The 24,448-nt window shown below is 36.7% G+C and overlaps 1 protein-coding gene across 10 annotated transcripts in view; it reads left to right on the top strand.

The window, feature by feature from the left end:
• frmd4a (FERM domain containing 4A) overlaps nucleotides 1-24,448 on the top strand; it is a 113,888-nt gene that overhangs the window by 36,694 nt on the left and 52,746 nt on the right. For 7 of the 10 annotated variants that reach the window (XM_048169015.1, XM_048169014.1, XM_048169013.1 and 4 more), the window contains exon 2: nucleotides 24,014-24,079. In XM_048169015.1, coding sequence (XP_048024972.1) covers nucleotides 24,014-24,079 — 66 coding nt within the window. Of the gene's footprint in view, nucleotides 1-15,078; nucleotides 15,156-15,500; nucleotides 15,923-15,967; nucleotides 16,091-24,013; nucleotides 24,080-24,448 lie in introns of those variants that run through there. The other 3 variants (XM_048169018.1, XM_048169016.1, XM_048169017.1) reach the window with 3 other exon arrangements.

Genomic DNA, 24,448 nt, shown 5'->3' with positions numbered 1-24,448 from the left:
TAGTATTTGAACAGTAAACAGGGAAAGGGATTGAAGAGAGATTTGTGTTTAAACATTTTGGAAGGATACCCAAGGCTAATTTGCATATCAGATTCATCTAGTCTTCTTTTCTGTCTTTCATCCGTTTTTTCTAGATTATTTGTTTTTCTAGTACACCTCTGTTTCACTGCTATTCCTGTATCGACACAAAGCTTAGCCACCTGTGTGTTGTATAATACATGTTCAACATGAAATCAAAATTTAACCATTTTATATTGTTAATGTGCAGGTCATTCCCAAGGGAAAAAAATGCCATTTTGTTTGTCATGTCCATTAAAAAAAAGAAAAAAAATGTTTTGGCTACAATGGTGGCAGATACGCTACTTGCAATATATCCAAGTAAATATATTAGTAAATATTTATAAATGTATAATTTGATGAGAAATATATATATATATATATATATATATATATAGAGAGAGAGAGAGAGAGAGAGAGAGAGAGAGAAATAATGAAATTATTTATGTATTTAAAAAAACTCTTTTATCACCAATGCATTTATTTCATCAAAATACAGTAAAACAGTAATACTGTGATATATTATTAAAATAACTGTTTTCTATTTGAATATATTTTTTAAAAAGTCTTCAGTGTCACATGATCCTTCAGAAATCATTCTAATATGCTGATTTGCTGCTCAAGAAGCATTTATTATTATTATCAAATGCTGAAAAACGTTGCACTGCTTAATATTTTTTTAACCATAATGCATTTTTTTCCCCATTTTTTCTTTGATGAATAGAAAGGTCAAACGAACATAAATAGAAATCTTTTGCAACATTATAAATTCTAAGTCTTCAGTGTCACTTTTTACTGTCAGTATAATTTAATGCTTCTTTTCTAAATAAAAAATATTAATACCTGACACCAGACATTTGAATGGTAGTCTACAGTAAGATCTGATATTATAGCTAGTCAGATCTGCTATGATATAAATAGTGTAAAAACTGTTTAGGTAATGTTTTAGCAAACTCAGGCCTGGGTTCATTCTGCTACTGTATGCAGTTACCACTTTTATTGATGCAATTAATTCCTAATAAATTAAAAATGGGCTGCAAACTACAATTCACATTAACTTTAATTGTGTGTGAAAGGATGTCGTTTCTTCCTGTTTGAGAAAGTGATATCAAGGGTGGTCAAGGGCAGCTGTCCCGCTCATTTCCTCTCTTTCTGTTTGATATTCTGTGTATTGGTTAGATTATGTGATGGGTCATGAAGTTCACTGTCTGCAGTGCCTGCACAACACAGCCAATCAGGCCTCAGTTCTCACACCTGACCTGAACATACCAATCACAGCTTTGAGAAACTGTTGAGATGGGCATTTATGGGCAGCGGCCCGGTCAAAGTGATTGATTTACGCTTGTTTAATTATAAATGAGTGGGAGAGAAACAGATATGTGGAAACTGCCCACTTAGTCTACTATGACAGTGACACACAATGATGTACTTGTGACTGTGCGCGTGTGTGCGTGTGTGTGTGTGTGTGTGTGTGTGTGTGTGTGTGTGTGTGTGTGTGTGTGAGAAATGTACTATTGAAAGAATAGTCCATTCAAAAATGAAAATTCTCTCATCATTTACTCACCTTCAAGAAGTTCCAAACCTGTATAAATTTCTTTGTTCTGCTGAACACAAAGGAAGATATTTGGAAGAATGTCAGTAACCAAGCAGATCTCGCACCCCATTGACTACCATAGTAGGAAATATAATTACTGTGGCAGTCAGGAAAATTATATCGTGATAATTATCATTTTATCATTTTATCACCCAGCCCTATTGCCAAGGCAACATTTCTAATTCTAATTTCCAGCTTTTTTTATATAGCCTATATTTTAATATATATATATATATATATATATATATATATACACAATATATATATATAAATATATATATATAGCTTTATTTTAATTGCTGAAGATGAATTCAATGGTTTGTTTTAGGTAACAAAAACAACACTGCTACTTTATATGAAGTAGAAGGTTCCAAAACGCAAAAAAAAAAAAAAAAAAAAAAAAAAAAAGAGTTTATGCCAAAATCATTATTGTATCTGGTCGGTATTGAAAAATAATTTATTAATTTTGCGCAAAATGCGATATCCGTCGTGTTATTCTGTCATGTTTCTCCCTTTCTTTCCAAAAAACAACAAACGCCAGTCTCCTTTTTCTGCAGAATGCGATATATCCGCTCAGCCAATCACAGCGACACCATTCCACACACTGTAAACAGTAATGGCGCTCTGAATACATTTACGAGACAAAAAATTCATTAAATTTCGAGATAAAATATTGAGAATAAACTCATTAAATTATGACTTTATTCTCAACATTTTATCTAGACTTTTTTCTCGAAATTCAACGAGTTTTTTCTCATAATTTAACAAATTTGTTCTCGTAATTTAACGACTTTTTCTCGTAATTTAACAAGTTTATTCTCAACATTTTATCTCGACTTTTTTCTCGAAATTTAACAAGTTTAATCTCAACATTTTATCTTGACTTTTTTCTTGAAATTTAACGACATTTTTTTCGTAATTTAACGAGTTTATTCTGAACATTTTATTTAGACTTTTTTCTCTAAATTTAACGAGTTTATTCTCAACATTTTATCTTGACTTTTTTCTTGAAATTTAACGACATTTTTTTCGTAATTTAATGAGTTTATTCTGAACATTTTATTTAGACTTTTTTCTCGAAATTCAACAAGTTTTTTTCTCGTAATTTAACGAGTTTATTCTCAACATTTTATCTTGACTTTTTTCTTGAAATTTAATGACATTTTTTTCGTAATTTAATGAGTTTATTCTGAACATTTTATTTAGACTTTTTTCTCGAAATTTAACAACTTTAATCTCGAGATGGTTTTAATTTTTTATTATTGCTTGGCCCTAATCCTCTTCCGTATGAATGTATTGTTAGTCAAATGCCTGTATATAAGATTAGTATTGACAAAGTTCAGAGGCTGTCATATATGTGAATCAACTTACATTGTGTATTTTCAATATGAAAACTAACTTATAGTGATGGATTAATTGCATTTTAGAAAAAAAAAAAGTGTCATGGACTTGCATTTTGGGAAAAACATAATCCGTTTTTATAATAAACCTTTGAAAATCAAAATCTAGATTTGAATTTTTAATGTTTTTATGTGAAAGTTTGAAACTAGTGGTTTACAGAAAATAGTGGTTTTCATCTTGCCGCTTTCTTGGTAAAGAAAACACATTTTTACTCAAATTAATCAAAATGGATTTATAGCGTTTTGGAACCAAATTCTTCATATGTTGTGATGACTAAATTGTCTTCACTTCAGCATTTAAACTGGTTGCTTTATGATTTTACTGTTTTGTATCTGGTGGAATAAAAACATTTGTCAATGCAGAGCGTAGTGTGTGTGTGTGTGTGTGTTTATCTTGTCCTTCATATCCAGAAACACCTGAAGTCCATTCACAGATCCATTTCAGTTTAATAAACTGCAGATGTGTGTGTGGCCCAGAATGCTCCTTCACTCGTTCTTTTATCAACAAACTCCAAATTGCTCTAGTTTCTCCAGAATCCCAAGAATGCTTGACCGACTAAAGATGTTTCTCTCATACAGAAATAGCCAACAGTGCTTCATGAAAGCATTCCTCCACACAGCATGGGAAAACAGTTCGACGACTCTGAGAGTGAGTGATAGAAATAGAGAGAATGTTTTTGCAATTATGCTTAAAGGAATAGTTCATCCAAAAATTAAAATTATGTCATCATTTACTCACCCTCATTTCAATCAGGCTCCGAGGGGGGAAAAGAAAACAAAAAACATAAAAGTAGTCTGCGCTTAATTCCAAGTAGGATTATATGAGGAACAGACTAAATTCACTGATTATTTACGGAAAATCTCCCACTCTGCTGCAGTTAATATAGTGCTTTTGGTCATGTTTGGACAGCATCCGTAACAGTTAATAAAGAAAATAGCAGCATGACCTTTTCTGTCTAACATTTTATTTTACATATATTTTACATTTAACATCTTTTGAGTGCCACAGAATCATAGAACAACATGAACTATTCCTTTAAGACTTCTCCTAGATAAGGTTTCCTCTTCAGTAGATCATGATTCCCAGGAGAGCCCTTTATTAAACACACACAAACATACACGGCCCGTGAAGATGATCGTACAGAATGGCTGTATATGGTGAGAGCAGTGATGTGGTCTGTGGTCAGAGTGTAAGAGGCTGGAGCAGAAATAGACTCTATTGCTGTAAGTGATGCTGTAAGCTCTCTCTGTCTTGTGATGTGTGTGAGTGATCGTTTTTGCTGCTCTACTGACTCATATACTCGCTGTGGTTTATGTCCTAGTTCACACACACACTTTCACACTCTCGGAGACTCGTTCAGAGGATTGTGCTGACATACACACAATTAAAGACACACATAATCATGTGAGAGGAGAGAAGATCTCATTTATCGATTCATAGGTCCTGAGTCAGCGATGTTCATGTTACGCACAGACTTACACACTTTCTTTGTTCTCTATGACTGGTGGCAGTTATAACACAACTTTTCTGAAAGCTTTTTTCATTGAATGGGAGGCTTTTGGCTCAGCTAAATTTGCATTATAAATCATAACTCTAGCATATGTGTGTATGTTTGCTTGGCAGAAAATGTTTTTTTCTCATTTTAGCTTTTTTTCATAAATATAAGGCCTTAAAAATTGGTGTTATATGTCATTTTAAAGGGTTAGTTCACCCAAAATTGAAATTTCTGTCATTAATTACTCATCCTCATGTCGTTCTACACCCGTAAGACCTTCGTTCATCTTCAGAACAGAAATTAAGATATTTTTGATGAAATCCAAGGCTATCTAAACCATACATAGGCAAACATTGTAGAAAAAAAACATTGTTAAAATAGTTCATGTGACTTCAGTGGTTCAACCTTAATGTTATGAAGCAACGAGAATACTTTTTGTGCGCCAAAAAAAACAAAAATAACAACTTTGTACAAAATTTTGAACTGTTGTCATACGTAGTTGATGTAGTGAACACAGTGCAGGCTTCCTTGTTTACGTCCGAACGCCGACTCGGTATTGGCCGAAGCTGAACATGTGAGCACCACAACGCATGCATGTGATGCTGATGCAGGTGCCGACCAATACTGAGTCGCCATTCGGACCACTGTTGTCACATTGACTATTTTAACCATGTTTTTACTACCTTTCTGGACCTCAAGGTGCAATGACATTGTGTGGTTCGGATACCCTCAGATTTCATCAAATATATCTTAATTTGAGTTCCGAAGATAAACGAAAGTCTTACGGGTTTGGAACGGCATGATGGTGAGTAATTAATGGCAGAAAATTCATTTTTGGGTGAACTAACCCTTTAAACAATCCTGAATGAAACAGTGTCAATGAATCAATTGAGGTGATTGACTTATTGATTCATTCATAAAGACAGTAACTCGCTTTGTTTCTTAATTAACCAGCCTTTTTTTAATTAATATGTTAAGTGAAGGATTTATTGAATCACTCACAGACAGTCATTTGATTCATTTCTGAAAGAATCAGCATTTTTGATCTGTTGAGTGAATGACAGTGTTGGGTAAGTTACTCAAAAAAAGTAATCCACTACAAATTACAAATTACTACATTAAAATTGTAATTTGATTACATTACTGATTACTGCATGTAGAAAGTAATCAGATTACTAATTACTTTACATTCAAGTTACTTTGAAACCTACAAAAATACGCAACAAACTGAAACTCATAGTTCTTTCTGTAATTTAATATTGACTGAAAAATATTACAGAAGTATGAAAACAGGCCTATGTATGATTACAAAATAAAGTCATTATGATTATTATTAATATTATTTTATAAAATAACATGTAGGATAAAAGTAGGCCTAGTTTTATCACGTGTTGAGCCGTTTCTGTGACAGCTCCAGCTATCCGACGCACAGTTATAGTCTACATCAGCCTCCGAATTTACTCACATTTATAATAACATTTGAAAACAGTATTGTTCAGAAGTTACCTTCTCTTCCGATCCTGAACAAATCGGCTAAAAATCCAGTCTAGCTTGTTTAGGAGGTTGGACCGCGCTCGTCTTGGGAGCAGGATATCCTCCTCCACGCGTTCTCCGGTGATTCATAATGACGCATCCATGCCAAACGTGATTTCTTTAGAAATGCACTTTACCTAATTTTTTTTCTTGTAACGCAAGTAACGTAATTTTATTGACATCAGTAACTGTAATCAAATTACATAAATTTAAAATGTAATGCGTTACATTACTGCGTTATCGTTACTATGTAAGCCGTTATACCCAACTCTGGTGAATGATTCATGAATCATTTGACTGTTCCTAAATGAATCAGCTTCTTTTTTTTTTTTTTTTTAAATAAATCAGTTGAGTCTATGATTCATTGAATCACTTATAAAGACTGATTCATCTCTGAATATTTTGAACAAATCGATTGATTCAGTGGCTACGTTTACATGCACTTTCGTCAATCCGAATTAATTGAATCCGACTGCAGATCTGTTTACATGTACTCTAAACATTGTAATCTGATTTAAATATCCGTTTATGTGTTTTATATACATTCCGATTATAACTTTTGCGCACGTGCTCTGTGTGTGTGACGTCATATCAATCACTCTTGCGGTAACCCGAGTTACGTCAACAGACGACATGTATCAACGATAGCCAGAGATATTGTCAAAAGCACCAAATCTTGGCAAAATTAAGAGGATTTGGAATTTCCATTTAATGTAAGCCTGTTGCATTACTAGGTTAGGCTCCTTTCTTTCATTATTAAATAAATATTATAATAAATTTGCCCCGCAATAATTTCATAGCGCATCACCGCATAACTGACGTGCTCTGAGGATAATATAAGATTAGGCTATTTGCTATTTAAATTTTTTTTAGGTCTTATACAATGAACTATAGGCCTATAAAATTATTAAGAGTGTAGGCTATAATATTGTCATCAATGAAAATTAAGTGCAGCTTTACTTCAAGCACTGACTTTAAAAAAAAAAAACCCTGTTTACATGAAACACTATTATTTTTATTTGTTTCACTAGCCATGTACATCCACAAGAGAAATAATGGAATAAATTAAGACAGTTATATACAGTTATATACAGTTATAGTTATATTATCAGTACGATTTCCCAATATTGTGACGAAGGGATAAAGCTACGCCACTGCCTGTTGGTATACATCGTAACAACTAAAGACGTGAACTTGAATTTGCGCACTGCGTAATGCGTGTCAACATTGCACTACGCATGTGCTCCAGAGACTTTTGAATACGATTGAGAAAGTAGTCGGATTCAGGCGTTTACATGGTATTTTTTTTTTTTGCTGTTGGATCGGATTAGAAAAGGAATAAACCACCCCTTCCGTCAATCCGATTACAAATGGATTACAAATAGCCAGTGACTCACTTGTTGCCACCTACTGGCGGAGTGATGTAACATACAGAAAGAGTCACTAAAAAACCTACCAGCAAGTAGGCCTAGTCTATAAAGCATATCACACTACCATGAGAGTGTCTAAAATAATAAAGAATACCTATAACATGATTTTCTTACTGAATTCATACTTACCATGTTCATATTTGTCTAGATACAACCTCTTTCTAAGCTTTTTCTCTCTCTCTCTCTCTCTCTCATACACATTCACATTCACAGTCACAGCAGGGTTGGTTTATTTTTGTCAGAGGTGGATTTGCATTCAGTGTTCTACCCTCAATCAATATTCAAAAAGGCCTGAGAACAGAATGACTCAGCTTTCAACACAATTACACAGAAACATTGAAAAACTTGAACTAAATCTATAGATGAATATGTTCCAGTAAGTTTCAGTAAACTTTAGCGACTCAAGTGCTGTTTATCTGGTCTTGTTTATCTTATTTATTTATCCCATGTGTTTCCAATGTATACGGTGGGGTATATTTGTGTGTGTGGGTGTGTTAGTAGGCTAGAAGCTTTAGATGTTTAGGTTGTGTCTGTGTGTGTGTATATTGTACAGGCCAGATGGGAGAAAAACTTTGCAGTGAAATTACAGCAGGAGAGATCTCACACACGTTTGAAGTGCTTACATGTGGGTAGTGTTGCTTTTTTTCCCCCTGGATTTAACTGGAAACACATTTTCTTCTCTCATAACACACACACACGCTAACATGAGGCACAAAAAGAGTCAATCCCGGTCTTTTTGTGCTTCTCTGCACTGGCCTCTATATGTAGAGAAGTTACAAGTCTCTTTAGACCATTCAATAACATTCTCACATACATCTGAGCGCAGTTATGATCCTCAGTTGTCCAATAGCATACACCACTCTACAGACACAGGTGCTTTGGTGCCCATCCCAAATACGTTGTTGGATAACTATTTTACAGTGCACAAGATCGAAAACTTATTCATGACCAGCGGCGAATAGATCTACGACTTTCCCATGAGGAAAATACCATAAATATCTGCTGTTAACCTCATTCACACCTGGATCTGTGTAGGCTCTGTATATAGAATTACACAAATTCAGTATCAACACAGGGCTCATTGCAGTGACTGTGGGGGATCTTTGATGTGATTTAAAGGAGGTTTGTAACCACTAAGATTATTCGTAAAAAAAAAAAACCTCCACCCACAGCCAACATCCTACACCCTAAACACCAAACCCCACCAAAGCCCCGTGGCTTGTCCACCCCCAGCCCCTGAGCTGAAGATGATGAGAACATGGCACATATAAGAGCCTGTTTTATGGAAAGGAAATTTTGTGACTGTAGCATGAAACACACAGAAGATTTATGGCCTGTATTTACTATATGCTTTTGTTGTACTTGTATGTGAAAGTGCAGTCAGTGTAAACATTCCACGGAAGAAAGAAAGGAGCAACATGAGGAAGAGTAACTTATGAGCACATTTTTATTTATGGGTAAACTATCTCTTTAATGGTCCATTTTCAAGTGTCTGAAGTTCAAAGGCCCACTGAAGTGCCTTGGAACGCACAGCATTATTCAGTGTGTTGACGTAATTTCAACTGAAGCAGGAAGACAGGGTGGGACATATTGAACAGCTCCTCCCCTTTTTTAAACTTCCAATAGCTTTTTGTTTATGTCACACATCGTTGAGCTCAGTAAATCCTCAGTTTCCTTCTAATCTCTAACCGTTTCTCCTCCTAATCTCCTCCATATCACTTGAAAATACAGCAATCTGCAGAATTCAAATGGGCCCGATAAGTTTTGTGGTCTCCGCCGACTCACGGATATGACCTGCTATCGTGTCTCTGGACCTGTGACAGGTTCGCGTGACACTAACGTGAAACCAGACTTCATTCGCCTCAATGGAAAGCATATTTACACTGTCTTAATCGTTCCCTGTCCCCTATATAGTGCACTATGTGCCATTTACCATGTAGAAAATAGTAAATGTGTAAACAAGTGACTGATTTCAGCTGCAGCTTCAGCGTCTACTTATAATGTAGGGGGCGGGACGCTTTAGATTCTAGAGAGCATTTGATTGGAGAGAAAATCTGATGAGAAGCTGAAGTCCGCGATGATGTCATGAAAATCCATGATCCATTTTAGCGGAAGTGAGAGACTGCAAGTTTTGAATGCTTATATCTCCTAAATGCGAAGGAAGAGAGAAGGCTTAAATACACAGAGGATGATAGTCAATGGAACAGGGAACAGGTGAGATACTAATAAGGGACTGTGGCAAATGATGATTGACTAAACTCAGACAAACAAAAAACGAATGGCTTGTTTGCACTGAGCGGTACAGTACAGTACGATTTGGAATGGTAAACCCCGATCCGGCTTGCGTTTCCACTTCCAACAGTAGGTGTGGTGTATGCCAGAAAGTAGCAATCTACATCATTCTCGCACAAAGAAGAAAGCAACACCGTAAACAACAATGGAGGACATACAGCAGATCTTATTCTTTCTTTCCGGCATACGGTTGTTTGTTTGCTGCGCGCCGACATTGTGTTGCAACGGTATTGTGTTTCAATTTAAAAAATGGCGCCTCTTGTGTTGTCATTCCCCTTGTAGCACGCGCAAGTGATAACTCTCTGTCAACAATCAACATTCTGCAGTGAGTCTAGTTCCACACTTTAGGTACTGGACTACTGTGCTAGGTCCCAAAAAAGTGATATGGTAGGGTTCGGTATTTTGGTACCATTCACAACTTCTGACAATCGAAACGGAAATAATTGTGTACCGTAGTGTACAGTACCTTCTCGCTTGGTGGAAACAAGACTAAAACTAAACAGAGACAGAGAAACAGAACTTAAAGGGTTAGTTCACGCAAAAATGAAAATTATGTCATTAATGACTCACCCTCATGTCGTTCCAAACCCGTAAGACCTCCGTTCATCTTCGGAACACAGTTTAAGATATTTTAGATTTAGTCCGAGAGCTTTCTGTCCCTCCATTGAAAATGTATGTACGGTATACTGTCCATGTCGAGAAAGGTAATAAAAACATCATCAAAGTAGTCCATGTGACATCGGTGGGTTAGTTAGAAGTTTTTGAAGCATCTAAAATACATTTTGGTCCGAAAATGACAAAAACTACGACTTTATTCAGCATTGTCTTCTCTTCCCGGGTCTGTTGTATATCCGCTTTCACTCCACAGTGAAGCTGCTGCTTCTTCTTCTTCTTTCTTGTTTTACGGCGGTTGGCATCCAGCTTATTGGTGCATTACCGCCCCCTTCTGGGACATCCGCGACATGCACACTTATGCACCATTTTAAAAAATATAGCAATACCAAAATACAAACAATGTAGAATAGCTTGAATACAGCGTGCGTCTCCCTCAGACTGTAAACGAAGCTCGGGCGCACTAGATAACACGTCATCAGCGTCACTGTCCGGAGCAGAAGGGGGCAGTAATGCACCAATAAGCTGGATGCCAACCGCCGTAAAACAGGAAAGAAGAAGCAGCAGCATCATTGTGGAGTTGTGAACACGGATATACAACAGACCCGGAAGAGAAGACAATGCTGAATAAAGTCGTAGTTTTTGTTATTTTTGGACCAAAATGTATTTTAGATGCTTCAAAAACTTCTAACTAACCCACTGATGTCACATGGACTACTTTGATGATGTTTTTATTACCTTTCTGGACATGGACAGTGTACCGTACATACATTTTCAATGGAGGGACAGAAAGCTCTCGGACTAAATCTAAAATATCTTAAACTGTGTTCCGAAGATGAACGGAGGTCTTACGAGTTTGGAACGACATGAGGGTGAGTCATTAATGACATAATTTTCATTTTTGGGTGAACTAACCCTTTAAACATGACACCTTATAATCCTTTATACACTACCGTTCACAAATTTGGAGTCTGAATATTGTTACAATTTAAAATAACTGTTTTCTGTTTTAATATATTTTAAAATGTAATTTATCATTACTCCAGGCTTTAGTGTCACATGATCCTTCAGACATCATTCTAATATGATGATTTAATGCTCAAGAAACATTTCTTATTATGATCAATGTTGAAAACAGTGATGCTGGTTTTTTATGGAAACCATTTTCCTTTTTTTTTTTAGGATTCTTTGACGAATACAAAGTGCACAATGAAATAGTGACAAAAATGAAAGTCTGTGTGTGAATGTGAGTAGCAGGACAAGGGATGAACTCCATCTTGCTTCAATTATAGGTCAGCATTGTTTACATCTAGTTCAGACATTACAGGCCACATACTAGCTGCAACCTCACTACATGTATACACACACACACACACACACACACAAATAGCATTCGATCCTTCCTCTATCCAATTTGGTTTACGTCAGCCATACAACCTGTCCTTATGTCCGCAGAAGTAGAAGGGTGACCCGTGTGACCGCTTTCCGAAAAAATAACAAACCCCTCGATATATACACACACATACACCCTGCTTTGTCTCTGAGCCTGAGGCAGTGAGACAAAAATAACCAAACTCAGAGACTCCTAACCAGAACCACATTTCCTGCACAGAGAAAGCCAGAGACGGCAAGAGAGGTCGATTTCCCATATTTTTATACATTTTGAGGAAATTTCAGCCTTTGATTTTTTCCGAGAACATCGCAGTCTTTTCCTCTTGTACGATTGAGACACAAAAGACAGTACGTATTAAACAAATTGTGCGCTTTGGTCTGGCAGACATAGTTGGGCTTGGTCTTTCAGAAGTTTATATTAGAACTTCTCTCTCCCCAGTCACAGTCGTGTGAGCCTGGATATTCTCATTTATTCTGAAACGCCCCCACAGTATCAAGGGTTTCCTTTTGTACAAATGTTCACCTCCATCCACGCACAGAAATACACACTCTCTGCCTGTTTTAAACAACGAGCTCTTGTAACACTGTTGGGACCTGTGCCCAGAGGAAGGAGCCAATAAATGAAGTTAAAATATGTATTAGAGAGCGCAGAGAGATCATGAGGGACTGTTTAAATTGGACAGTAGTATTTCCGCTGTGGCTGGGGGTCCAAAATCTGCAGCGGTAACACTCGCTCACCTCGCACCACCTTCGTTATGACCTCAATAACGATTTAAATAAAAGATGAACGATCAAACTGTCATCAAATTCAACAAATACATTGAGATTGACTTCAGATACTTGTGTTTGTTTATTGATGGTGTTATCACCAGCAGTCAGATAATAATGAAATGTAAGCCTGCAGCCTAATTGCATTATGTTTGGAGTGTTTTTCAATTACTTTTCAAAGGCCCTCCCATGAGTATGCGTGAGAGAGTGATGAAGAGAGATGGAAAATCCTGACCCTCAGTGCAGTGTTTCTCTCCATCGTTCAAGTGCGTTTAAACCAAGGCTGAAAATCGTTAAACCAAAGGCTGTGGAAATTCTAGGCTATATCATTGTAAGACAATGCAATGGGGATATTTTATTATGGCCCAGTGTAGAGAGATGCAACTTTTACAGCATCGCTTTTAAAAACTAAAAGGATTTTCACATTATTACATGGTTGAAATTGGGTTCTTTTTACATCTGGGGTTTAAAGGTCACTTTATAAATCATAAACAAAACAGTGTTTACCTAAATTACCAGTACGCATCAATGAACTAATAATGCATAAATATTAATGTACTTGTATATTCATAAGAACTTTTACATGTTGTGTGTAGTTTGAAAAATGTCATTCAAAAATGTTAACTGATACAGAAAATGTTTGCTTCTATTATTTTGTCTTTGCTTTTGTGTTTCTGAAGACATGAGTGAATTACTGTGAATTAAAGGATTAGTTCACTTTAAAACTCACTTTAACCCTTAAGTCATCCTAGGTGTAAAATAAAATATCTAGCTTCCGCCAGACCACCTTCCGTATTAAACTTACGAAGAAAGTGTAAAACTCTCGCTACGCTATGTCCTATGCCTTTTGTATTCAAAATACGGAAAAGTGTAACTGGCGGTACATCAGTTATGCTTTTTTCGTAAGTTGAATATGGAAGGCGGTCTCGCGGAAGTTTTACTTCATAACTTGTTAAATATGGATATTTTTCTTACACAAACGCATTGCTTAGCTTCAGAAGGCCTTTATTAACCCCCCTGAAGCCACTGTGTGGAGTACGTTTATAATGGATGGATGAACTTTCTTGAGCTTCATACTCATTGGTCCCATTCACTGCCATTATAAAGCTTGGACGCATCAGGATATTTATTAATATAACTCCGAATGTGTTCATCAGAAAGAAGAAAGTCATATACACCTGGCTTAAGGGTTAGTAAATCTTGGAGTAATTTTCATTTTAAAGTGAACTAATCCTTTAATTGCACAATATTTCCACAGATGGACAAGCTGAATTACTTCTACATAGTGATAAATGTCTCTGAATTAACTATAGTATATAATATATAATGGAAAGTAACCCACAAAGAACACATCCCTTTGTTTGTGTCATTTGGTAACACTTTACAATCAGGTTCCATTTGATGAGTTATTAGTTAATTAGTTAATGTCATCAAATGGAAGCTAACACGATCTATCAATGTTCAATACATTTGATGAAGTATTTATTCAACTTTATTAACATTAGTTAATAAAAATATAACTGTTTATTGCAAGTTATTGTAGTAAATGTTAAAATTAACTTTTTAAAATAAGTTTTAGAAGTATTTTCCATAGTTCATGTTAACTAATGTAGTTAAAAAATGTTAACAAATGAAACCTTTTGTGAAGTGTTACCCATATTTTTTAATGTCAAGGTCTGAGAATGATAGAAATAGCTCTTGTGAATCGTTATGCAGAATTTATGCATGCAGGCTATGACCCTTACAAGGAAAACACCTTCCAGTTTTTGTAAAAGTTTTCATTGAGTTCTCTGCAATGTTGACTTTGCGGTGAAACGACCGTTAGACGTCTGTGTGAAGGAGTTCACACAAATCAGCTCCCTCTAACAGTCGGTTCAGTTTAAAAGCATCTTTCAAACATTTCTCTCTCCTTTTTATCCTTTTTCGTTTACCCTGGCCAAACCAAATGGGAGAGGAAATCTGAATTAGAAACTGAGGGGCGGAAGAAGTCAGGGAGAGGGAAAGAGAGTGCAACCCATTCCCAAATGTTTCTGCATTTCTACTGCAAATCCAGATGTGGGTCTGTTAGCCATTGGTCAGCATCTACACACACACACACACACACACACACACACACACACATGACCAGGACTTTTTTCCACAGTGCAGAAAATTCCTTACAGTCATAGTATCAGATAGTAATACTGTGGTACTTTGATATTTACCATGGTATTCAATGGTTAAGATATTTATACAGTATACCATGTACACTATTTGCATTATACCAAAAGGTATTTCAATGAATATGGTATTGCCAGGTGCATTGTCAAAACTAAAAACATTCCATTGCCATAGTACTACTGTACATTAAAAAAAAAAAAAAAAATTTGTCATACCATAGTATTTGTACCTTTACAAAAAGTATTGTAGCAGTAACATGACAGGTTATGTTACCATGGTACTGTTTTTTTGGCCATGTATCTACATCTGATACCATCTGTGGTATTTAAGTAGTACTTCCAAGCTTGTTCCAAGAATTAGCTACTGTGCATGTCCAAAAACCATGGAAGGCTACTAGAAGGGTACTTTTTGTAATGAATTGGTAAGTTTTTGACAGATTCAACCCTTATTCACTTACATATTCCATATTTGGTGTAAACCAGTGTTTTTTATTACTATTATACTATAGTAGCCTATGTATCAAATAGCTTTAGCATAGGCCTACTTCAGCGTATTTCAGTCAGTTGCCGTTACTAATTCTAGTTCCATTTCTAAAATTTCTTCTTTTTAATTAATCTAATATTTATATTTTAATTTATTTTAGCTTTGTTTCAATTAAAAGTATTTTTGTTAATAGCTTTAGTTAACAACAATGGTGTAAAGTAAACTGATGGCAATGTCAGGCTGGGCTGCTTAGTGTGTGCGTCGCGTTTTGCTCAATCACAGCCGCTCCGGTGTCACGGGGGAAAGGCGGAGGAAGAGGAGCAGCAGCAGGAGGAGGATGAGGAGGAGGGGTTGGGGTTTGCTGTGGAGGAACTGCTTGTGTGTGTGTGAATAGTGTTGTGCGGATTTGCTTGCTGGACGCGGGCCAGCGGTCCCTGTGAAACAGCGCGTTGAGAGCGGAGAAGGATGGGATGGGATGTGCTGGCACTGCCGCTGTCAGTCCGCTCCGCTCCGCCTGTGCAGCTTCACCGGGGAGCACAACAACGACATGGATGATGCTGACTTCGAAGATGATTTAGGCCGGCGTGCGAACGTTTTCTCTTCGGACTTATCCCATTTGGATTACTGTGGTTGTTGTTAGAGAACATTTATTTTTATTTCGGCGAGGAATTAATGAACGCGGCAGCGTAAAGGATTTCCAACAAGGTAAATCGCGCGCACGTCTCGCGCTTGTTTTGAGCTGGTCTCGCGCTTCCCGATTCAGTCAGTCTGTAAGGGACTATGGAAGGATGGATGCGTTAAATACGTGTTGTTTTTTTTACTTAACTACACACCTATACTTCAATTTTTTCCGATTACTGATTACAACACACGATAGAGCACTGATTTGTGACCATAAACCGGAGTATATCCTTCTTAAAATCTGATTTTAGGAGGTGAAAGGCTCCTCAGAGTGTAAACTGTTCATGTAATGCAGCTAGCCTGCTAACCATTTACCTTAGAAACACAGGCATATTATTTGAGGAATACTGCATCGTTTTCTCATAATGTTGATCTTTTTAGACGAACATCATCCTTAAGGTGATTTTTTTTAGAAACTAATAATGTGTTTAAAGGAGTTTGCATACTAAACTTGCTAGCTTATTTGCTTTGCTTGGTCACCATTACTGCCCATTCAGACTCATTCATCCATTTTTTCCAAGGCTATTAACCTGTGCTGACAGCTGAATATGATCAGATCTGCTGTGGATAGTGACAGGAACTTAAAAGGATTGCATGCATGTGACCATCACGGTCATATCCTTAAAATCCTTGAACAATGCAGCTGTGTTAAGTCTTGCTTTATTAGATTTACTTGAAATGTCCTATGCCAGCCTCATAGAAAGGATTGTGCTGTCTCAAAACCTAATTAAAAAATGCTGTTTTTTTATAGGAATCTGTCATAGGACATTGCCATCAGCATTAATAAATAGAATTATGGTTATAGATAGATAGATGCATAGATAAAGATATATGTTGATTTGAACAGTGTCTCAAAAACTTTTGACTTCTGGGCTGCATAGATTCATTTTGGTTGCAATTTCCTATTACAGCTGCTAAAGACTGATGAGATGTGAACTTACTTACCTAGACAGCATTATTGGTGCATGGACCCAAAAAAATTGTGGGCTTCCATCAGGCATCCTCATCTCTGTGGTGATGTGACCTTCATACCTAGACATTATCTTAGGCATCATGCATGCCCTTTAAAATGTTGTCTAGAATCTAGATAGCCAGTCCATTAGGTTTTGAGGCACAGCCTGTGATTGGGGTCTGTCTACTGACTGTAAACAAAGCAGACTGGACTGTGTCTATCTAGGCAGCTGTGGTCCTGCCGGCTCAGGGTGACGGATGTCTTTTTTTGTGCTGCTCACCCTGTGATGTCTGCACTGCAGGGCAGCAGTGTCAGCAGGCTGATGTACTTTAGCACACATGGTCAGGCATGAAAACCAGACCTGTAGTCGCCTTGACTTTTATCATTTGTCAGTCTGCACCATGAGACTTCATTCGTGCCTGAATTTGTGATGAACATTGATTGTTTTTGCCTTTGTGATTTCCCTGTGCATGTGTGGTCAATGTGGTGCACTGTCATTTTGTTGCCAATGTCCATTAATTGGAAATAATGGCTAAATACCCCCTTGCTGTGTGCATGGGGTTGTGTCTGATGGCCTATACCACCACAGGGACATCAACTACCGCCTACCATGTTTAATATCTGTCTGATATGATCTGAATTGGATGTTCACTAATTCAAATGCTCTTAAATCTCTATCTTCTACACATCGTACTACTCAGTGAGAGTGTACGTGAAGCTAACATGTAGCTTAGGATTTAGTACGGATAAACCGCAATGAAACCCTAAACAGGGCATCAGGGTCAATCTTAAATCTGCACCAGAGAGTGGGTTTATCATCGGATCAGATTATATTACACTATAATCGTCTCCTCTGCAGTGTGCATCAGAGTAACTGCATTTTTATATTAGGGTTGCATGATTTGGGGAATTTAATTGTGATTTTTCTTAGAAAAATTACAGCTATGATTTATTTATTTATATTTTGAAAGCTCCAGGTTTGCTGTTCTTGATTGTAGGTCTGCACAATATATTACTATAAAATAATAATAATTAATAAATAAATATAATAAAACATAAAAATAATAAATATTTATTACGATGATTATTATTAAATAAAATATTAAACAAAATAAGATATATTACTATTGTAATACTGTATTTCACTGTAAAATAAGAAAAATGTAAAAAAAAAAAAAAAAATTAACATATTAATGTTGTCAAAAGTACCAACTTTGGTACCAAGTCGGTTGCCTGGAAAATCCAGCCTCACCACTGTACCAGCGGATGAGTCTGGTCGGTCATTGAATCAATTCGATTTCTAGGGCAGAGTAAATCCGAGCAAACAGGAAGCGGAGTAAACCAATCAGAGAAGGGTGGATATGACGTTAGCAAAGCGACAAGGGAGTCAACAGTGAAAAGTAAATAATTGTAAAAATGTAAAAAATGTGAGCGCTGTTGAGCGGATTCGTAAACGCCTCCGATTGGCCATTGTGTTTACACGCTCATCAGATATGTTCGTGATTGGCTACAATGATCAACGCTTCAAAAACATGCTGTAAATAGACATCAATGACGCTCTTCACCGAGCGCTAACACAGATACACACGGGAGCATTTGAAAGCTTTCAGACCCTCTGCTCCCGCTTTCAAAACGTTTTCAAATTCAAACATTTTGCACAATTCCCGTGCGTTGATCATTGTAGCCAATCACAGACATAAATGTTGAGCTTGTGAACACAATGGCCAATCAGTGGTGTTTACAAATCCGCTCAACAGTGTTCAAAGTGTCACATTTTTTAAATTTCAGTACCAACTTGGTATCGAAATCAGTACTTTTAACCACTAATATTAGTTTTAGTCAAGAATTTATGGCTGTCATTATTTAATTTCAAATGTTAAACTATCAAGCTTTTATTTTGGCATAGAACTGCCTTTAAAGCTTATATAGTTTGTTGATAACAGTTTATAATTGCTCGTTCTCGTTACAAGTTTGGGAAGATGGTTATCGCGTTACGTTCCCAAATGCACTTTATAAGCGACTAAGCCATATCGCAATTTCGGTTTCATTTAGATCAATTGTGCAGCACTACTTCCAGTATCTATAAAAGAATGACAATGGTTTACAAATATTACACTGACTGAAAATGTGTGTGCTATGTGATTTTTAATGACATCACAGGTTCGTAGGACACTGTGAGTGTAGTGTGCCACTCAGGAGTTCAGCTGAGGAAGCAGTGACTCACTGTTCAGTGATTACAGGCGAGGCATTTTGTAACCCCACACCAGACGCAGCACACAAACACACTACTGCAAACGCACAATTCCCAGCACCTGATTGTTAGATTCTGACATTGTGGTTGAGAGCTGTTCACCTCCCCCTCCAGATACACCCCAGTGAGAAGTGTTCTCATTTAGTGGAGCGGAGGTTTGACATCTTGAGCTTCAGGCTTTAGGGATGTGCTCCCATCACCAGCATGCTGTTTGCTGCCTTCAAAGCCTCAGGTTTTAATCTCCTATTGTGTGGTGGGAAGTGTTTCTATCAAGCCTGACTCAAACCTTAAGAGCTTTAATATGGTGATGATGTAACAAAACTGTGGTGCTTTGGCTACCGCAAGGTCGGTAGTAAAGTTTAACCTTTAAGATTGGAAAGTCAGCCCAATATCAGATGCCACAAACTCTTGCTTCTGGGATCTGCATGTTTTGCATGTTCTACACATCCCACAACTGTATTTGTTTTTTAAATGTTTTGGCTAATTTGAATATGCCTTTAGCTGCGAATAAGAGTGTAGCGCTCTGTCTAACTTCGTTTAAATCCATTCCATTTAATTCTATAGGTTTTCCACAAAAAAAATTTAGTTTGTGTTTAATTATGATAGTATATTTACAAAGATATTGCACTTTGAGGAAGGATCTAGTAAAATGTGTTCATGTTTTTATTTATTTATTTATTATTGTTGGCTGGGATTTTTTTTTACTCTTTTAGTCCAAAGATAATTATAAACTGTAACATAAGTATGAATGTGCAAAACTACATATTTTCACGATCGATTGGTGGGTTGCCCAAACCACTAATCAGCTCTTTGTTTTTTATGAATTCCTTTATAATTGGACTGGTTTCGGTTTAACTGAACATAATCCGATGTTTTTCTTAGGTGGGGTTTACATAAAGATGCTTTCAAAGGGATCTATTTGGTTTTTGGACAACTAGATTAGTCAACCGTCATTACCCATACCTAAACTAGAGTAGAGATATGGTTTTAATGGTACCACAGTGGTTTGGATCAATTATGCTACCATTATTATTCTCATAAATGAGTATCATAAAAGTTAGATGAGCTGACCTAATTGGGTCATGTGCAGCTCCAGGGAAGGAATTATGCAATTAAATAAGAAAACCATAAGTAAAGACTGGACCATATTCAGGTGAGCCAGTTCATATTGATTTAGGTTTGTCTTTATTATATGGAAATGTGATCTACTCAGAGGTTGAGGGATAAGAATACAAATGTTGCCTGAGGGCATGTTATTCTGAAGACAGGATATCAGTTAGTAGGAGCTAGAGTTGCTATGCTATTGAGTTAGCTTCAGTGTTAGCACAACCAAGAGAAATTCATCAAGCTGAGCCCCCCTGTAAAAACACATCTTCGCAGGTCAATAACAAACTCACACCATTCCGTTCGGGCACACAATATCAATCATGTGGTTTGTCACATGGTTGTGTAGTCCGTAGCTCTGCTGAGAAGCAAGGCAGAGGAGAAGAGGAAGAAAGGATGTGTTTCTAGTCCTGTGACTCCCCTCCTCCAGTCTTTTCCCCCCACGTGTGCGTGGAGGAAATGTGAGCCATGCTGCTTTTATCAGCCTCATTGTTAGTGTTCCTGAGGGACGGCGCTTCCTGATGGCAGCCAGAACACTCCACATGTTCCCATTCTGATGTCCTTACATACACCACCACACTGAAAAGCTTAAGAAACGTCTTGTATTCTTCCTCTTTCTCCACATTCCTTTTAACTTGGCCTACATATAGAAGAAGAGGGGGTGGATGAGAGCGTGAGAGCATGGAAAGATAGAATAAGAGCACGATATAGCACACTAGAGAGAGTGAGTCAGTGCCTTACTGCCTTTCTGACTCTTCTATCCATACAGGATGTATAAACAGGAACCGGACGGAAAGTCCACTGATGAATGTGAACTACCGCCACTGTTAGTATCACATTCACTGACTCTCAGATTCCTTCAAAACATTTTTTCTTTTAAGAGAAAATAAACAAAAAATGAAAAGCTCTCTTGAAGGGAGAAGAATAATGGGAGTATCGGGTTGCACTTTAGTTCTTTGTATTCGAGTTGTCCAACCAGCTCAATACTAAAGGCCATATAACTCTAGGGATGACATGGCTGTTAGTCACATCTGTTCTTCACAGATGTGTCCGTCCACCTGCTCATAATGGGATGTTTACTATACAGCTTGGCACAGAAGCAGCAATCTTAAGTAAACACTCAGAAAAATTGTGTGCGAGAGTGAATGGAAAGTAAGTGGCAGTGAGCAGTGATTTGAGATCAAACGATAGGAGTGTTGCAGATGATAGTAACTCTAAACATGTTTCGTTGGTTGAGTGCGTCTGGACAATGGATGTCTAACTGCACCCAGTGTGACTTCTGAATGCACTGCGCGCACTCATTTTAGCCTGGAGGAATCTGTGTTGTTAGTGTGTTTGTTTTTCCTGCAGACTTAATTTAATATTAATTATGAGCAGTCCTTTCTGGCTTTGATAAAAATAAGACATTCCCTGCCATGGCAGATGGCAATCAAAGCACTAATCAGAATGTGCACTGGTGCAGTTATCTATACGGACTGACATGGCACGATCCCTCTTTCATAAATTAGCGATGGTTGAGGGGAGTTTTGTATTAACACAGATATTAACAGCAGCTGCAAGCCCTGATCTCTCTGAAGGAAGCTTATGTGTGATGTGTATAGTCATGACATGTACAATACAAAGTGACTTTTTTGTAGTTAACTGTAGTTTTGAGTTTTGTATGCAACTGTTTAAATGGATAGTTCACCCAAAAATGAATATTTTCTGTATTAAAACTGTATGTCTTTCTTTCTGCTGCAGAACGCACAAAAATATCTGAAGAAAGTTTCTACTTTCAAGCTCTACTTCAACTGTTTTTGTACAACATTGGACCTTATTGACATTTACTATATGGATATTTTCATAAATCATCCTTTGTGTTGCAGAGTTTACATTTGTGACTAGATTAGTCCTGATTTGTCCAGTCTGTTTGAGACCCTTAGAAGCAGTTAAGCTAGATATTCACAAGCAGAACTGAGTCCGCTGTTGTTTGTGAAATAATCTTTGGGACATTAGTTTTAACTTTGATTTAGGGCTGTCAAACGATTAATCACGATTAATCGCATACAAAATAAAAGTTTGAGTTTGCATAATATATGTGTGAGTACTGTGTGTAATTAATATGCATATATAAATACACATTTAATGTATATATTTAAGAGAAATATGTTATTTATGTACAAAATATTTGTATTTATAATAAAAATTATATAAAAATATAAATACATATACTTGTAAATATTTCTCAAATATATACATGAATGTGTTTGTATTTTTTATGTACATAATAATTACACACAGTACACCCACATATATTAGGCAAACTTAAACTTTTAGTTTGTATGCGATTAATCGCGATTAATCGTTTGACAGCCCTACTTTGATTACAAAATTGGTGTTTTCTGTAAATGTTACTCCCATTTTTTTTTTTTTGCATTTTACATTACTTGTAGTATCAGCTGTTTCAGATAAACTTTACCCTAAACAATATTTAAATACAAAATAAACTATGGTTGCTTGCTTTGTATGTCAGTCAAGAAATTTCCAAAGTGCAGAACATTAAAACAACACTATTTGGAAATTAGTAGTCATTATCTCATCTCTGACCAATTATAAAAGTCTGCATGTACTCTGTGAGACTTCATGCCTTTCATCTGTTTGTTTTTGATATAATATTATTTCTACATTTTGTAAAGATTGGTGGTAGCCAAGTTAAATGTGTTTCATTAAAACTGTTGTCCGTAACTTTTTTGGTTAAAAATGATCAAAAATCAATTTTTGAGCAAGTACATAACCAGCCAGTGTTCATCTCCTTACCTTAGCCCGATTTACAATGGTAAGCTTGTAATAATGTTTTGTAATTCGAGTGGTACTGGTAGGTCTCTGCGGGAAATTTGAGCATGTCAACGTTTGTCTTTGCGTCATTACATCACGTCTGTTTACATAAAGAATGAGTCCTAGCTAGTAGGCTTTACTGGATGTGAGGATGCTGCAGGTGATGGTTCATTTATAGCCTTTTCTCACAGCATTATTATTTTGATGGCGGATTTTATGGTATGAATTAACGTTAGAGATTAGACTGTACAGAAATAGAAATCTACAAGTAATGCTAATACAAACTAAATACACGTAGTCACACAGTGCTGATAATTTTAACATTAACAGTTTGAGAGCAAAGTATTAAATAATAATAATTTGCATGGTTTGATGTGATATGATCTAAGCAATCGTTGGATTTAATCACCGTTGGTAGCGCAGTTTATTGTAATGCTTTTTTTTCTCAGTTGGTCACAACAGAGATTTGGCAGATTTGTTACTTAATTGTTCAGATGACATTTTCCGGTGAAAATTCTTATTTTGGTCATACTTCCAAGACTACAATCTGATTCCGAAGTACAGTATCTACACGGGTGCGGTGACTGACAGCAAACGTTAGATTCAACCCACGTAAAGATGATAATTCCACAAATAACTGCAATTGCAGGTTTCAAACAGAGATGGCGACAAACTTACGGACTGCAGCTTTAACTATATGTTTTAACCAGAAGGGGTTGAATCAAAATAGACCTATGACATCCGAATAAAAAAAAAAAATCCAAGCTACTCAACATCAGCGCTGAAGTGTGAGATAATTCACTTTAAAAGTGTGTGTGTGTGTGTGTGGGAGTGAAAGAGATTGAATTCTGCTGCTTGAGTGGGAATTGCGCTGCATGTGTGGAAGGAGAGTTTCTATTTTTGTCATGTCACCATGACCTAGTATTTACAGTTGATTTCACCCTGCTGTGAATGTGCTTTCGTTAATCTCTTTCTCTCTCTCCCTCCACAACAGATGACGGAAGGGCGGAGATGTCAGGTCCATCTCCTGGATGACAGGAAATTGGAGCTCCTGGTACAGGTAAGACAACACATAATGCAGATAAAGGCACACCATGACCCAAATGTGATATTGTAGGTTTGTAAGTGTATTGTTGAAATAAATTATGATGTTTGACTCGATTCACCAGAAAAATGTCAAGCATTCGTGCAGAAATATTAAAGTAGTATTAATATTGATATATAGGTGTGAAATTTAAGTGCATGTTTTTGTGATAAGGTCTGAGGTTTCCTCTCGTTTGTCTGGGAAGGGAAATCCTCATTGTTCCTCTGAGACTTTATTAATGTCTTGTGGAAATAGGCTCTTTATCGGGCTGTGCATGTATGAGTTTGAATGTTTGCTCTGTGTGTATGTGTAATATGACTTCTTTATGCCCTTCTCCGGTTTCAT

This window comes from Megalobrama amblycephala, linkage group LG19 (assembly GCF_018812025.1).
Source record: "Megalobrama amblycephala isolate DHTTF-2021 linkage group LG19, ASM1881202v1, whole genome shotgun sequence".
Taxonomy (NCBI): domain Eukaryota; kingdom Metazoa; phylum Chordata; class Actinopteri; order Cypriniformes; family Xenocyprididae; genus Megalobrama; species Megalobrama amblycephala.
The sequence above is the reverse complement of the archived record's forward strand: the minus strand, read 5'-3'. Positions and strand labels throughout refer to the sequence as shown.